Source organism: Chiloscyllium plagiosum, chromosome 13 (assembly GCF_004010195.1).
Source record: "Chiloscyllium plagiosum isolate BGI_BamShark_2017 chromosome 13, ASM401019v2, whole genome shotgun sequence".
Taxonomy (NCBI): Eukaryota; Metazoa; Chordata; class Chondrichthyes; order Orectolobiformes; family Hemiscylliidae; genus Chiloscyllium; species Chiloscyllium plagiosum.
In genome coordinates, this window is record NC_057722.1 from 78,952,260 (window position 1) to 78,969,953 (window position 17,694).

A 17,694-nucleotide genomic window follows, 5' to 3' on the forward strand; every position below is an offset into this window, starting at 1 on the left:
TACTCTATGCTACTTTCTCCCCACCCCCACCCCCACCTTCCTCATTTATCTCTCCACCCTTCAGGCTCTCTGCCTATATTCCTGATGAAGGGCTTTTGCCCGAAACATTGATTTTACTGCTCCTCGGATGCTGCCTGAACTGCTGTGCTCTTCCAGCACCACTCTAATCTAGACTCATTATTTCAATGAGCCACGACACACTGCAGCACAGAGGAACGACAGCAGAGGAAAATCACCTATACTATGTATTCAAAAATGGGTACCCAATGAACACAGTCTGCTGATTTCTGAGCAACAAACCCAAACAAGCTGACAAAACACGTCCATAAACTCTAGCCACTCTCCCCTACATCAAAGACATCTCAGAAATGACTGCTCAGACCCATTGGCATCATGGTAGCCAAAAAGCCCACCAACACACTAAAACAGCAGCTCATGAAACTCCCTATACAGACAATGAGCAAAACTAATGTCAGTTACAAAATATCGTGCAAGAACTGTAACAAACACTACATTGGACAAACAGGCAGAAAACTAGCCACCAGGATACATGAACATCAACTAGCCACAAAAAGACATGATCCACTCTCACTAGTATCCTTACATACAGATAAGGAAAGACACCACTTCGACTGGGACAACACATCCATTCTGGGACAAGGCAAACAGAGACACACACGAGAATTCCTAGAAGCATAGCATTCCAAACGGTACTCTATCAATAAACACATTGACTTGGACCCCATTTACGACTCTCTGAGATAAAGAACAGGAAATGATATCACCATAGGAAATGACATATCCACAGGAAATGACATCACCAACCTAAGGCAACCCAAACACATAAATAGAAAGCAGGAAACACGAGCAGTGCTTTGTCCGGAAGCTCACTGAAGAAGTTACCTAGTATGGTGATGAAATGTCTGAAAATGAACCTTCCAGCTCAGTGGGCAAACCTACATTCAGAGCCTTTTAAATGCTGTAATTGTACCAGCCTCCACCAATTCCTCTGGCAGCTCATTCCATACACGCATCACCCTCTGTGTGAAAACGTTGCTCCTTAGGTTCCTTTTATATCTTTCCCCTCTCATCCTAATCCTATGCCCTCTATTTCTGGACTCCCCCATCCCAGGTGGGCATCTATTTTATCCTATCCCATCCTGTACAAGGTCACCCCTCAGCCTCTGACACTCCAGGAAAAACTGTCCCAGCCTATTCAGCCTCTCCCTATAGCTCAATCCGCTCCAATCCTGACAACGTCCTTTCTGAACCCTTTCAAGTTTCACAACATCTTTCCTATAGCAGGGATATCAGAATTGAATGCAATATTCCAAACTCTATGTAAACAAGTTGCCCATCATATATTTTTAAAAACTTTCTCTTTCCACTTTAAAGTATGCCCCTAGTTTTGAACTCCCCCACCCCAGGGGAAAGACCCTTGCTATTCACCTTATCCATGCCTCTTATGGTTTTATAAACCTCTATAAGGTCACCCCCTCAATATCCTACACCTTAGTGAAAAAAGTCTCAGGCTATCCAGTCTATTGTTATAACTCAAACCCTCCATTCCCAGCATGAATTTGTTAAGTGTGTATAAGACAATTTTCTGATTCAGTATGTGGATGTACCTACTAGAGAAGGTGCAAACCTTGACTTACTATTGGGAAATAAGGCAGGGCAGGTGACTGAGGTGTCAATGGGGGAGCACTTTAGGGCCAGTGACCATAATTCTATTAGATTTTAAATACTGATGGAAAAGTATAGACTAGATCTAAAAGTTGAAGTTCTAAATTGGAGAAAGGCCAATTTTGACGGTATTAGGCAAGAACTTTCAAAAGCTGATTGGAGGCAGATGTTCGCAGGTAAAGGGACGGCTGGAAAATGGGAAGCCTTCAGAAATGAGATAATAAGAATCCAGAGAATGTATATTCCTGTCAGGGTGAAAGGAAAGGCTGGTAGGTACAGGGAATGCTGGATGACTAAAGAAATTGAGAATTTGGTTAAGAAAAAGAAGGAAGCATATGTAAGGTATAGGCAGGAGAGATCGAGTGAATCCTTAGAAGAGTATAAAGGAAGTAGGAGTACTCCTAAGAGGGAAATCAGGAGGGTGATATGGTGGCTCAGTGGTTAGCACTGCTGCCTCACAGCACCAGAAACCTGGGTTCAATTCCCATCTCGGGCAACTGTGTGTGGAGTTTGCACATTCTCCCCGTGTCTGCGTGGGTTTCCTCCAGGTGCTCCGGTTTCCTCCCACAGTCCAAAGATGTGCAGGTTAGGTGAATTGGCCGTGCTAAATTGCCCGTGCTAAATTGCCCATAGTGTTAGGTGCATTAGTCAGGGGTGAATGTAGTGGAATGGGTCTGGGTGGGTTGCTCTTCGGAGGGTCAGTGCGGACTTGTTGGGCCGAAGGGCCTGTTTCCACACTGTAGGGAACCTAATCTAATCAAAAAGGGGACATGAGGTAGCTTTGGCAAGGAGAATTCAAAAAGTTTTTATAAATACATTAAGGATAAAAGGGTAACTAGGGAGAGAATAGGGCCCCTCAAATATCAGCAAGGCGGCCTTTGTGTGGACCTGCAGAAAATGGGGCAGATACTAAATGAGTATTTTGCAGCAGTATTTACTGTGGAAAAGGACATGGAAGATATAGACTGTAGGGAAGTGGATGGTGACATTTTGCAAAATGTCCAGATTACAGAGGAGGAAGTGCTGGATGTCTTGAATCGGGTAAAGGTGGATAAATGCCCAGGACCTGATCAGGTGTACCCGAGAACTCTGTGGGAAGCTAGGGAAGTGATTGCTGGGCCTCTTGCAGAGATATTTGTATCATCGATAGTCACAGGTGAGGTGCCAGAAGACTGGAGGTTGGGAAATGTGGTGCCACTGTTTAAGGAGGGTGGCCAGGGAACTATAGACCGGTGAGCCTTACATCAGTGGTGGGCAAGTTGTTGGCGGGAATCCTGAGGGACAGGACGTACATGTATTTGGAAAGGCAAGGAATGCCTTGAAGAAGTTTTCCTCCTCTCTCTACAAGAATATGCTACTTCTCCCCACCCCCCACTCTCCTCTCATTTATCTCTGCACCCTTCAGGCACTCTGCCTGTATTCTTGATGAAGGGCTTTTGCCAGAAACATCGATTTTACTGCTCCTCGGATGCTGCCTGAACTGCTGTGCTCTTCCAGCACCACTAATCCAGAATCTGGTTTCCAGCACCTGCAGTCATTGTTTTTACCTGATTAGGGATAGTCAACATGGCTTTGTGTGTGGAAAATCCTGTCTTACAAACTTGATTGAGTTTTTTGAGGAAGTAGCAAAGAGGATTGATGAGGGCAGAGCTGTAATGTGATCTGTATGGACTTCAGTAAGGCGTTCGATAAGGTTCCCCATGGGAGACTGATTAGCAAGGTTAGATCTCACAGAATACAGGGAGAACTAGCCATTTGGATACAGAACTGGCTCAAAGGTAGAAGACAGAGGGTGGTAGTGGAGGGTTATTTTTCAGACTGGAGGCCTGTGACCAGTGGAGTGCCACAAGGATCAGTGCTAGGCCCTCTACTTTTTGTCATTTATATAAATGATTTGGATGCGAGCATAAGAGGTACAGTTAGTACGTTTGCCGATGACACCAAAATTGGAGGTGTAGTGGACAGCGAAGGGGGTTACCTCAGATTATAGCAGGATCTTGACCAGATGGGCCAATGGGCTGAGAAGTGGCAGATGGAGTTTAATTCAGATAAATGCGAGGTGCTGCATTTTAGGAAAGCAAATCTTAGCAGGATGTGTACACTAGGTAAAAGCAATGACTGCAGATGCTGGAAACCAGAGTCTAGATTAGAGTGGTGCTGGGAAAGCACAGCAGTTCAGGCAGCATCCGAGGAGCAGGAAAATTGACGTTTCGGGCAAAAGCCCATGCTGATGAAGGATGTGTACACGTAATGGTAAAGTCCCAGGGAGTGTTGCTGAACAAAGAAACCTTGGAGTACAGGTTCATAGCTCCTTGAAAGTGGAGTCGCAGGTAGATAGGATAGTGAAGAAGGCGATTGGTATGCTTTCTTTTATTGGTCAGAGTATTGAGTACAGGAGTTGGGAGGTAATGTTGCAGCTGTACAGGACATTGGTTAGGCCACTGTTGGAATATTGCGTGCAATTCTGGTCTCCTTCCTATCGGAAAGGTGTTGTGAAACTTGAAAGGGTTCAGAAAAGATGTACGAGGATGTTGCCAGGGTTGGAGGATTTGAGCTACAGGGAGAGGCTTGTCCCTGGGGTCGGGGAGTACAGAACTAGAGGGCATAGGTTTAGGGTGAGAGGGGAAAGATATAAAAGAGACCTAAGGGGCAACTTTTTCACACAGAGGGTGGTATGTGAATGGAATTAGCTGCCAGAGGAAGTGGTGGAGGCTGGTACAATTACAACATTTAAAAGGCATTTGGATGGGTATATGAATAGGAAGGGTTTGGAGGGATATGGGCCGGGTGCTGGCAGGTGGGACTAGATTGGGTTGGGATATCTAGTTGGCATGGACGGGTTGGACCGAAGGCTCTATTTCCATGCTGTACATCTCTATGACTCTATAACACTCCGGTAAATCTTTTCTGAATCCTCTCCAATTGAATAGTATCCTTGCTATTGCAGGGTGAGCAGAACCGGACACAATATTCCAGAAGACATGGGCGGGGAATACATTGTTTGGATAATTGAATGCCAGATAATCAAGGTTCCTCTATAGGCAATCTTCTTTTCTATTGGGTTGGCAGTAACAGGGTACATGAAGTTGACTAGGTATCCATTGCAAGAAACTGTACACCAGCCTGGGAGTTGCAAAGAAAACATATTTCTCAATAGTTCCCTTCCCATTTCTTACACAAGTGGCACTTATGAGCCCTATCCACACATTCACATTGTATTCCTTAGCCCTTTGCTTTCCCACTGACCCCACCTTGTTTCAGACTTTCAGTTCCATCATTGCTAGTACTATCACTTTAAGAGTGATGTAACTTTAAGAATCTCAACACCCAGTTGAGTCAAGTTCCTGGATCTTATCATATCACCAGACGCTTTGGCCACAGTTGTGACAATACTCTACCTTTAAGAGGTTTATCTTTTTCTATTTTTTTATGAAGCGTGGTCTGCTCAAAATCAATGAAGTAAACAGCTTGTGAGGTCTTGGGGTTTTAAAAAAAAATTGTAACAATAGAAGCAGCCTGAATGGGTGAGGTCAGGCTCCCAAAGATCTAGGATTTAAGTTTATGTTTCAGTAGTTTTTGGGGTTTTGAAGCTGCCATTACATCTCTCCCTGCTACAGCAAAACACTTGTGCTCTCTCTCTTTCTCTCTTTCTGCCAGAATTTTCTCTTGATGTTCTTTCTTCCTGGACTGGAGAATTGCCTGTAAGACATAAGTTTACTGAATTTGCCTTTGCCAAGGGTGTGTTTATGGGATGTTACTATATTGGAACAGTTACTGTTTAGTAGTTAAATAATCTACTCTTCTGTTAAGTTTTCCAATAGGGTTAAAGTATATCAATTTTTCTTTCTTGTGTTTGTATATCAACTATATAGTAAGAATAGAATGTGTTTTCATTCCAGCCAAGTAGTGTAGCCAATTGAATTACATGTGGAACACAGCAGCTTACACTTGCTTTTAAATAAGATGAAAGTGAGGGTGTGGGCTATCTCCTGGATATATTTGAAGGGGGTTTGGCCTGGCTCACTCGCACACTGCATTGTAAAACCTGAGACAAATGGCAGCTCTCGAGATGACTCAGAACAGTTGATACCAGATTAGCTGGAAACAAACCCTCCAGAGACCTCCAAGTAAACATTTGTGTTACATATAGATCGCACAAGCACTCATTGGAACTACCATGACTGCTTTCCGTTTCACCCCAGCCCCTGTACCCTCCCCTTTCAATTAATTCATTATCAGCCATCACATGGTCAACCCATATGGATATGCAAATTAGGGGTAGAAGTAGTCCATTCGGCCCCTCAAGATGATGCTGCCATTCAATACAATCCTGGCTAATCTGTTTACGTTTCGAATGTCACATTCCCATTGGCTTCCAAAGTCCCTTGGTTCCCAGGCCCTCTCGCTTTCTCTCACAAACGTCATTACCAGCTATCACAATGAGACACTGGTTATTTTCAAAAATCGTGTTGTGCAATGCAAAAGGGTCTAAAGCGATGTGCAAACTGAGCAAGGATGATGTGACAAATAAACCTTTTCACCCAGCGAGTAGCATGCGCCTGGAATGCACTGCTTGGCATTCAAGAGTGAATTGGATGTTTACCTAGAAATGGTGTGCAGGGAGAGAGAGAAAAGGCAGGGGCACTGGCCGACAGGGAGATGACACGGACAAAGAATCCCTATAGAATCCCTATAGTGTGGAAACAGGGCCTTCAGCCCGACAAATCCACACCGTCGCTCCGAAGAATAATCTACCCAGACCCATACACCTACCCTATTCCCCTACATGTACCCCTGCACCTAACACTACGGGCAGTTTAGCCTGGCCAATTCCCCTGACCTCTTGGGACATCTTTGGACTGTGGGAGGAAACCGGAGCACCCGGAGGGGACCCAAGCAGACACGGGAGAATGTGCAAACTCCACACAGTCAGTCACCCGAGGCTGGAATCGAACCTGGGTCCCCGGCGCAGTGAGGCCAAATGGCCTTGTTCTGCATTGTAACCATTCTGTGAAGTGAGTGACCCTGAAAGTAGATTGTCACCAATGTTGCATTTGTGTAGAACAACAGACGCTTTGTGCTAACCTTTCCCGGGAGGTGGGACCGAGAGCAAGAGTGGAAAATAGCATGAATAACTAGTATAACTAATATAAGGTAACATGCACAACTAGCATAACTTGACTTGCTCCCATTTACAAACAATTAAACCTGCGTGAGTGCAGCTCGGCAGAACCTCATGAGTCGGCCAATGGAGAGAGAAGTTGTTGCCTTTGGGATCTTCCCAATGCTGACCCAAATACGGTTAAAGCTGGATCCCAGAGTCAAGCTGGAGCGAGATTCCCAGCTCCAATCCAGTGACGGTCATTGGTATGTGCTGTCCACCACTCCAGCTCGGACCGTCTGTGATGTGACCGTCCACATGTAATGGCCCAACTTCTCTGATTATTAGGGATTTGTCTATTTTTCTAATTGAGCTGTTCAGAGATGTTATTACACCACAGTGGAGCAGCTGGGATTTGAACATGGGCCTCCAGGTCCCGGGGTTGGGAGACTACTCTTGCACCATAACTAGGTCCTTGTACAATCGTGCAGAGTTATTTTCATTCTGAAACAGTCTCCTGGTGTTCTACCTGACACAGCAATGCCTATATCTCTCCCTCTGTGAGATTGCCAGCTGGACATTGCACTGGCTCTCTGTTTGAGTCTCCAACTTCACTGTTTCATTCATCGTCTTTAAATAACCATCTGCGGGAACATGAGAAGTGATGCCTTGCCATACCAGTACTGGTACCCAACTGAGAGCATTGCCTGGCATCAGGGTTCTGATGACCTCAACAAAATCAGCCTTGTATGAAATCAATACAGTGTGGAAGCAGGCCATTCAGCCCACACTGACCCTCTGAAGAACATCCCACCCCATAACCGTGCGGCTAACCCACCTAGTCAGCACATCCCTGGACACTATGGGCAATTTGGCATTGCCAATTCACCTAACCTGGAAAGAGCACGTTGTCTCATGAGGAGCGGTTGGACAGACTGAGTTTATTTTCACAGGGGTTGAGAAGAGTGAGACTGATTTGATCGGAGTTTATAATATCCTGAATGATCTTGCCAAGGTGGATCTCCTTCCACAACCCATTACACACCCACAACTCTAATCCCCTGAGGACAATCCATTACAAACCTGTGACTCTAATCCCCTGAGGATCACCATTACATTCCCATGACTCTAAACCCCCAAGGACAACTCATTACAAACCTGTGACTCTAATCCCCTGAAGACAACTCATTACAAACCCGTGATTCTAATCCCCCAAGGACAACTCATTACAAACCCATGACTCTAATCCCCTGAAGACAACCCATTACAAACCTGCTACTCTAATCCCCTCAGGACAATCCATTACAAACCCATGACTCTAATTCCCTGAAGACAACTCATTACAAACCCATGACTCTAATCCCCTGAAGACAACCCATTACAAACCTGTGACTCTAATCCCCTGAGGACAATCCATTACAAACCTGTGATTCTAATCCCCTGAGGATCACCCATTACATTCCCATGACTCTAATCCCCCAAGGACAACTCATTACAAACCCATGACTCTAATCCCCTGACAATAACCCGTTACAAACCCATGACACTAATTCACTGAAGACAACTCATTACAAACCCGTGACTCTAATCCCCTGAAGACAACTCATTACAAACCTGTGACTCTAAACCCCTGAAGACAACTCATTACAAACCCGTGACTCTAATCCCCTGAAGACAACTCATTATAAACCCGTGACTCTAATCCCCTGAGGACAGCCCTTTACAAATCCACGACAACTCATTACAAACCCACGACTCTAATCCCCTGAAGACAACTCATTACAAACCCACGACTCTAATCCCCTGAAGACAACTCATTACAAACCCACGACTCTAATCCCCTGAAGACAACTCATTACAAACCCACGACTCTAATCCCCTGAAGACAACTCATTACAAACCCACGACTCTAATCCCCTGAAGACAACTCATTACAAACCCACGACTCTAATCCCCTGAAGACAACTCATTATAAACCCGTGACTCTAATCCCCTGAGGACAGCCCATTACAAACCCACAACTCTAATTCCCTGAGGACAATCCATTACAAACCCATGACTCTAATCCCCTGACAATAACCCGTTACAAACCCATGACTCTAATCCCCTGAAGACAACTCATTACAAACCCACGACTCTAATCCCCTGAAGACAACTCATTACAAACCCACGACTCTAATCCCCTGAAGACAACTCATTACAAACCCATGACTCTAATTCCCTGAAGATAACTCATTACAAACCCGTGACTCTAATCCCCTGAAGACAACTCATTACAAACCCACGACTCTAATCCCCTGAAGAAAACTCATTACAAACCCATGACACTAATTCACTGAAGACAACTCATTACAAACCCGTGACTCTAATCCTCTGAAGACAACTCATTACAAACCTGTGACTCTAATCCTCTGAAGACAACTCATTACAAACCTGTGACTCTAAACTCCTGAAGACAACTCATTACAAACCCGTGACACTAATCCCCTGAAGACAACTCATTATAAACCCGTGACTCTAATCCCCTGAGGACAGCCCTTTACAAACCCACGACTCTAATCCCCTGAGGACAATCTATTACAAACCCACAACTCTAATTCCCTGAGGACAATCCATTACAAACCTGTGACTCTAATCCCCTGAGGACAGCCCATTACAAACCCATGACTCTAATCCCCTGAGGACAATCTATTACAAACCCACGACTCTAATTCCTTGAGGACAACCCATTACAGACCCGTGACTCAGTGGGAAGGGTGGAGCGGTTGGAAGGAAGATGGACAGGTATGCTCAGGGCAAGGGGGCTGGGTGGAGAGGAAGGGCTGGGCCTGGGATGAGTTTGGGGCAGTGGGGAGATTTGGAAGCTGGTGAATTCTATGTTAAGGCCGTATGGTTGTAAGCTCCTGAGGCGGAAGGTGAGGAGTTCTTCCTCCAGTTTGCGTGTGGTCTTGTGTTGATGGTGGAGGAGGCCCACCCTGTCATCAGGGTGGTGGGAGGGGGACTCGAAATGGATGGCGACCAGGATTAGAGCGTATGGACTATAAATGCTCCTTGAACTGGTTCGCGTTTTTGTGCACGGTCTCTCCAATGTGGAGGAGACCACATCGGGAGCAACGGATGCAGTAAATCAGGCGCAATAAATCTTTAGAAATGACAAGCAGGGCCCTGAGGTGCAAGTCTGACACTGATTTTCAGCAGATCCTATATTTTTCAGGCAGTGGAAGGAGCCGAAACATGAACTGCTCAGGTGGGAAGCATAAACCTGTTGTGTCATTTGACATTAGTATCGAATACAATCAGTCCCCCTCCCCTTTGCCACTAAACCAGAAGCTGTTTGGGGAACAAATTAGACCAATACCCAACAGAGTTTAGAAGGATGAGCAGTAATCTTATTGAAAGATCTGGAGGTGATTGGACAGGATAGATACCACGAGGATGGGAGAGACTATAACGAAAGGCCTGGTTAAAGAATAAGGGGGTCAATTTCTCTTCCGCAGAAGTTAGTGCTAGAACGGTCTTTATTTTTATTCAAGGCTGAGTTTTGTATATTTTTGACAGACCAGGGAGTGGAGGGTTATGAGATGGTCAGTAAAAACTGAGATCACAACCAGATCAGCCATGATCCTATTGAAGGGTGGAACCGTCTCAAAGGGCCGAATAGCCTCCTCCTGCTCCTAAAACAATAAATTCCATGATGTGGAGGTGCTGGTGTTGGACTGGGGTGGACAAAGTCACAAACCACATGACACCGAGTTACAGTTGGTGTGGTGTGATTTCTGAATAAATTCAATGAACTTAGTTAAATAATGATCCACCCCCCTTAAAGGGGAAACAGTAACAAAACGTTAAACAAAACTTATCAGATTGAACTAAAATAAGATTTTGGTAGGTGCTGTTGAGCTTCAGCCTCTCTGGTGCTCACTCACTAGTTGTGGAAGACAGTCTCTTCGTAAGTGTACAAGTAATGATCCAATGACTCACCCCAACTGTATCACTTAATCTTGGTTACTGCACTTAACCCACATCTGTGTTGTAGCCTCAACAGTTCACTGCAAACAATAGGTGATGGAATTAAAAGCCACATATCCAAGCTAGCTGATGGCACAATGACAGCTGCTATTACATGCAGTGTAATGGGAAGTTTAACATGGCCGCATTAACAGGTTATGTGTTTGGGGAAAACTATCACAGTAGTAGGCAAATAGAAGGTCACCCACTTTGGGCTTTGAGAGGTTTTTACAAAGCAGGGTAATTTCCGAAGTAGGCCATTTTAAAATAAAACTTTCTTTACTCCCCAAAGCTTTCTCAAAGTGGAATACAATCCTAAACTCATGACAAAATCTCTAAACCCAGTTCTGTCATCAGATAGTGAGCAAACGCAGGCCGGATACTTCCCCACTCAGAGGAAGGTGTCAGCACCTTTTGTTAGCTGACAGAACAATAGGAGTCAGAGAATAACAACAGCGGGAGTTCTCTCTTCGGCTAATAGTCTGGGAGATTCTGCTGACTGCACTGACACCACTGCCATTGAGGATCACAATTCAGCAGTGTTTAATATAGAACGCAGTGCCAAGTATGTAATGAAGATGAGGAAAAGACAGTATGGGTGAAGGGAAAGCTTTGCTAATTAGAATATATCGCTAGATGAATTTTTAAAAGTTAAATTTCTAAATGTACTTTAATCACAACTTGAAATGACAACAGCAATGTAAGGTGTCACATTAATTATGCCTACCACTGTTAACACTGAGCATTACAACAGATAGTACCAAGGATGTAACAGATTTTGAATTACTTCTGTTAGTGAGGAACAACTGCAGCAGATAGTTGATACCCCCAGGTGGGTTGTTAGCACAAGATGTGGGCTGGCAATCAACATTGGCATAACAGCTCAGCATTATTACAGATTGCCACTGAGTATCTATTCAAATCAAGTAAGTATCTGTCTCTCATAAAGTACGCACATACACTTTATAGATTTTGTCTCTGTACCCCATCTGTCTGAATATCATCAGGGTATTCTGCATTGCATTCGGAACTTAGATGACAGAAAGTTTCATCCTGCAATTGATTTGAATTGCAATACTTCCATTAAAGCATGCAACAAAAAAAAGTTCCTTTTCCAAATTAAGTATATTTTTCTTTATTTGCTTACAGAACACAAAATCAGGATGGTCATAGATAAGGTGAATGACAAGGGTCTTTTCTCAGTGGTGGGGGAGTTCAAAACCATGGGGTGTATTTTTAAGGCAAGAGGAGACAGATTTAAAAAAGAGTTGAGGGGTAACTTTTTTACACAGAGAGTGGTTCATGTGTGGAATGAACTTCCAGAGAAAGTGGTGGATGCAGGGAGAGTTACAATATTTAAAAGACATTTGGATAAGTACATGAATAGGAAATGTTTGGAGGGATATGGGCCAGGGGCAGGCAGCTGGGATTAGATTTGTTTGGGAACATGGTCGTCATGGACATGGTAGATGAAAGGAGGAGCAAATGACTGCAGATACTGGAATCTGTACTGATGGACCGAAGGGTCGGTTTCCAAGCTGTATGACTCTATAACTCAATGAGTACTGCACAGGAACAGGCCCTTCAACCCAACATGTCTGCACTTACAGAAATTATTTATTGGATGTTTCCTTGTTCGGTATGCACACCCCGATATAAGGTAAATGTTAGCTAGTTCAACAAATTACGTGGAATAAACAATACAGCTTGGCTGTAGATTGATATAGTTGAGAAAGGCCCAAGTCTGAAGTTTGACAGCTGAATTTGTCACTTAGACTGGTATCTGTCTACCTGATCATTTCCAGTATTTTGCCACATCAACAAGTATATCAGTACAAGAGCAATATTTGATAAGCATTCAGACAGACACATGAACAAGTAGGGAATAGAGAGATATGGGGCATGTGGAGACAGATGAGATTAGAGTCAGACAGTTAGTCAGAGAGTCAGACTAAACTAGTCCCACTCACCTGTGTTTGGCTCACGTCCCTCGAAACCTTTCCTGTTCATGTACCTGTCCAAATGTCTTTTAAATGATGTAAGCGTACCCCTGTACCCATCACTTCCTCTGGCAGTTCATTTCACACACTAACCACCCGCTGTGTGAGAAAGTTGCCTCTCAGGTCCTTTCTAATTTTTTCCCATCTCACCTTAAATCTAAGCTCCCTCATTTTGATCTCTCCTACCCTTTGCTTCGAATGGCATCACGGTCAGCACAGACATGGTTGGCTGAGGGGCATGTCTTTCTGCTGAACTATTCTACAGTCCTATGTTCTGTCAATGAGTCAATTAATTCCACTTTCCCTGAATGCCCATTGACGTTTTTCTAGAGTAATGCAAGGTATGGGAGCAGGGGGTAAAATGTAATTTTGATGGGGTCACTATATGGCCTCAGACTGCTTGCTGAAACAATGTAGGGTCTCATCAAACCCCTGGTTTTTAGTGGGCACATCCCAGTCGATAAATTATATAACAGCGAGGAGAATTCGAATGGATTTCTGGGTCTTCTTGCTTGATATTGGGGCAAATAAAGACAAGTGATGAATGGTTAGCGATGCTGAAACTTGAGGGGAGGTCGAGTGTAGAAACCCAATGTGAACAGTCCCATTTGAGAGAGACAACAGGTAGTGAGTTAAAGCCGAAGGTCACTAGGCCCCAGGTGGGAGACAAGGCTGGGTCAGCAGGACTCCTTCATGATAACTTCAGCTGTGGGGGTTGAACCCACAGTGCGGATATCTTGCGATGTTGCTAACTGAGCTAACTAGACATCTGCTTTGCAATAGCAAGTTCAGTAGACAGAAAAGCCAAGGCAGTCTTTGTGTTGTGTGGGAGCTGAGGCCCGCAGGAGCCCAGCAAACACTCAGAGAAATGTGACCTACGCTCCGATAAAAACCAGTCCCTGATTATTTTGCCAACACATTGCCTAGTACTGCTGCAATAAGTCCTGCAGATTTCCAATACCTACTCAGCACAGAGACAGAATGTTCGGCCCAGACAGGTCATATTTAGAAACGTCATCAAGTAAAATGAAGGGACCCTTCAAATCGGCCGTGGGCTCCACACAAAGTGAGCAAGACCCTTCCCGAAATAGCTCAGTTCACCTTCACGTATAAAGCTGTCTTGAGTAGATATGTCACACTGCATATTGCAGCTTCTTTAATGGAAATCTTGGTTTTATTCAGTTATATTGGGAAATTTTATAAGTTGATATGAGAACAGGAAAATTAACCATTCTCAATCAATGTTGACACACTGCCTATGAAAAGGGCTTTGAACATCTCTTCTGGTGGAACTCAGTGAAATCTTATATTTCTCCCATGGTTGGAAGATCTCACAGGCATTTCCTGTCTTCAAAGGAGAGTAACAACATATCCTGCCTGGACTCTGCTTTCTGTGGTCACTTCCATGATGCAGCGCAGTAGAAAGCTGTGAAGCGATGGACACACTTGCACATTACTTACCTTCGGGACACACACAGCTGTAGCCAGTGGCTCTGCTCAGACAGGTAGCTCCATGTTCGCAGGGCTGTGAGGTACAGTGATTGATCTGGGACTCGCACACTTCTCCTGTGTAACCTGGCAACACAGAAAATATCCAGGAAATGTCACCGCTCCTCATACCCTTGAGCAAAACGATTCAGAAATTAAGCATAAGAAAGATTACCACCGCTCAGCTCTCAAAGTTCTGCATAAAGTGTTTCCAATGCATTTAAAATATGAAAACCTTCTGCCTTCAGAGACAAAGCAGCTAACACAGACTCTCCCAGTGTCCTGGCCAACTTCTATCCCTCATTCTTTGGGTGGCACTGTGGCTCAGTGGTTAGCACGGCTGCCTCACAATGCCAGGGACTATATGTGTGGAGTTTGCATGTTCTCCCTGTGTCTACGTGGGCTTCCTCTGGGATCTCTGGCTTCCTCCTCCAATACAAAGATGTGTAGGTGAGGATGGATTGGTCATGCTAAATTGCCCCGAGTGTCCAGGTATGTGCAGACTGGGTGGAATGGCCACAGGAAATGCAGAGTTAGTGTAGGGGTGTGAGTCTGGGTGGGATCGTCTTCAGAGGGTCAGTCTGGACTTGATGGGCTGAACGGCCTGCCTCCACACTGTAGGGACTCTATGAGCGAAAATAGATCATCGTTTCATTTACCTCGCCCTTATTTGATCCTGTCAATAGCACAAGCTTATCGGAGAGATTAACAACTTAGACTTTTGAATGTAAGTTTTCAAACACTTTGAGACAATGTTATCTGGCAGGTCTATGCTGATGCTGATGTCAAAAGCCTTGCTCAGTATCTGAAGATACATCAGCTGCATGAACAACATTGTCACTTCGAATCAATCCCACAGCTATGTGTTCATCTGTGCACCTGACAATGTGATGCCTAGAATTTCAACCGGGATTTTCTAACGCGTTGTAACATTGGCAGACACTGAGGGTAAACAGCACCTCTCAGGGACATCTGCTGGTCTTTCAGCAAGAACCTGAAGAATGTCTATGGAAATCCTGCTCCCATCCGGGTGAGACATTACAAAAGGCAGACTGTCCATTCGTCTATTGTTCAGTAAATCCAGGAAATAAACTCCATGAGGAGGATTGAGTGAGGAAGCTGGGGCTGTCGCCCTTTGAGAGAAGGAGAGATCCGATTCAGGTTTCAAAACCATGAGCTGGACTGGGAGAAGCTGCTCTTGCTCATGATGGAACAAAAACAAGACAGTGTTGATTTAAAGGCAGACGTGGGCAGCGCAGACATTGGAGAATTAGAGTCTAGATTAGAGTGATGCTGGAAAAGCACAGCAGGTCAGGCAGCATCCGAGGAGCAGGAAAATCGATGTTTTGGGCAAAAGCCCTTTATCAGATTCCTAGATTTCTAATCTAGACTCTAGCATTGTTTTAAAGTCACAGATTTAGACATAAATCTCAGGGGAGGTGATGGCCTGGTGGTAATATCACTAGACTGTTAACCTAGAGGCTCAGGTAATGTTCTGGGGCCCTGGGTTCAAGTCCTGCCACAGCGAATTGAATTCAATAAAAATCTGGAGTTAGGAACCTCGTGATGACCATGAATTGATTGCCAGGAAAAAAGGTCATCTGGGTCACTAATGTCCTTTAGGGAAGGAAACTGCCATCCTGACCTGGTCTGGTCTACATGTGACTCTAAACCCACAGCAATGTGGTTGATTCCTAACTGAGGATAGGCAATTAGAGATGGGCAGTAAACCCTGGCCTAGTCAGAAAACAGTGATGTGCAGAACAAGCACATGGTGATGTGGGAAGGAACTTTTTCATCTCGGGTCTGGAACACACTGCCTGGAAATGTGGGACAGACAGGTTCAATTCAGGAGGGTATGGGATGTTTATTTGGATGGAAATGGTGTGCAAGGGTCTGGGGTAAGGCAGGAGATTGCCACTGGATGATAAAACTAGGGTAGACATGATGGACCAAATGGTCTCCCGTGTTGTAACAGTTCTATGAAATAACATGACAGTGAGACATACTAAACCAGGCGCCTGGATTAGATCCTTCATTTGTGTTGAGATAATTAATCATGTTTCAATTCCAATGTCCTCCTAGTTCACCTGCCCCTCCTCTTGCATCCTTTGTAAACACTGAGCTCATTCAGACCCTGCTCCTATCACCCAACTCACACTAACTCTATCCAGCCTCCACCCGTGATGGTAGATCAACATTAGTGCCTGAACCGGCGACACCTTGATTGAAAAATTCTCATTCTGACTTTCAAAACATCCTCCACCCGCCTCCTTAACTCTGTAAACTCTTCAAGCCCAAAGATCCCCGTTCCACTCCAACTCCAGCCCTCGATTTCCAAAGTCCCACCTTTGGTGGGAATGCTTTCAGCTGCCTGGGTGAAGCTTTGGAAATCTCCACCAGGACTGCTCTGGCTCTGCACCCCTGTCCCCTCCTCCATGAAGCTCCAGAAGACCAAGCTTCCTGACCACCCTGCGTCCTGTCATAGTGAGCATCACCTGGCCATGAAGGAGAGATCACACCCAGAGTGAGACACAGCCTGAGTGAATATACAGTTCAGGGAATTCAGAAGCAACATACAAATTTGATGCAGGTGAGAAGAGGGGCTTTTTGCTTGCTTTTTCTGACTCATAGTTTGGAAGGTTTCTTTGTGAAGAGAAAGGATTCTGGGTAATCCAAGATGGAGGACAGGAAAACTTTCTGGCTGTAACAAGCTGTTTCATTTTTGAGGTATTTTAGGTGTTGGAGGGGGTTTCCTCGAATTCCAGGAGCAGCATTTACTGTTTCATAAGCTGTTGCATTGTTTTGGAACTCTGCAGAAAAAAAAAGTCTCACTTCTGTTGTGGGCAAAGTCTTAGAGAGAATTGTAAGGGATAGGATTTATGCACATCTGGATAGGAATAATGTGATCAAGGATAGTCAGCATGGTTTTGTGAAGGGCAGGTCGTGCCTCACAAACCTTATTGAATTCTTTGAAAAGGTGACGAAGGAGGTTGATGAGGGGAAAGCGGTAGATGTGGTATATATGGATTTTAGTAAGGCGTTTGATAAGGTCCCCCATGGTAGGCTACTGCAGAAAATACGGAGATATGGCATTGAGGGTGAGTTGGAGGTTTGGATTAGGAATTGGCTGGATGGAAGAAGACAGAGGGTAGTAGTTGATGGCAAAGTTTCTTCATGGAGTGCCGTCACTAGCGGTGTTCCGCAAGGATCTGTTTTGGGACCATTGCTGTTTGTCATTTTTATAAATGACATGGAAGAGGGGTTAGAAGGTTGGGTAAGCAAGTTTGCGGATGATACGAAAGTCGAAGGAGTTGTTGACAGTGAGGAAGGATGTAGCAGGTTACAGCAGGATATAGAGAAGATGCAGAGCTGGGCAGAAAGGTGGCAAATGGAATACAATGTAGCTAA

The 17,694-nt window shown here is 44.7% G+C and overlaps 1 protein-coding gene across 1 annotated transcript in view; it reads right to left on the minus strand.

The window, feature by feature from the left end:
- Window positions 1-17,694, minus strand: part of dner (delta/notch-like EGF repeat containing) — a 184,929-nt gene that overhangs the window by 49,040 nt on the left and 118,195 nt on the right. Inside the window, exon 7 of the mRNA XM_043701666.1 lies at window positions 14,257-14,370. Within this exon, the coding sequence (XP_043557601.1) occupies window positions 14,257-14,370 (114 nt within the window). The remainder of the gene's footprint in view (window positions 1-14,256; window positions 14,371-17,694) is intronic.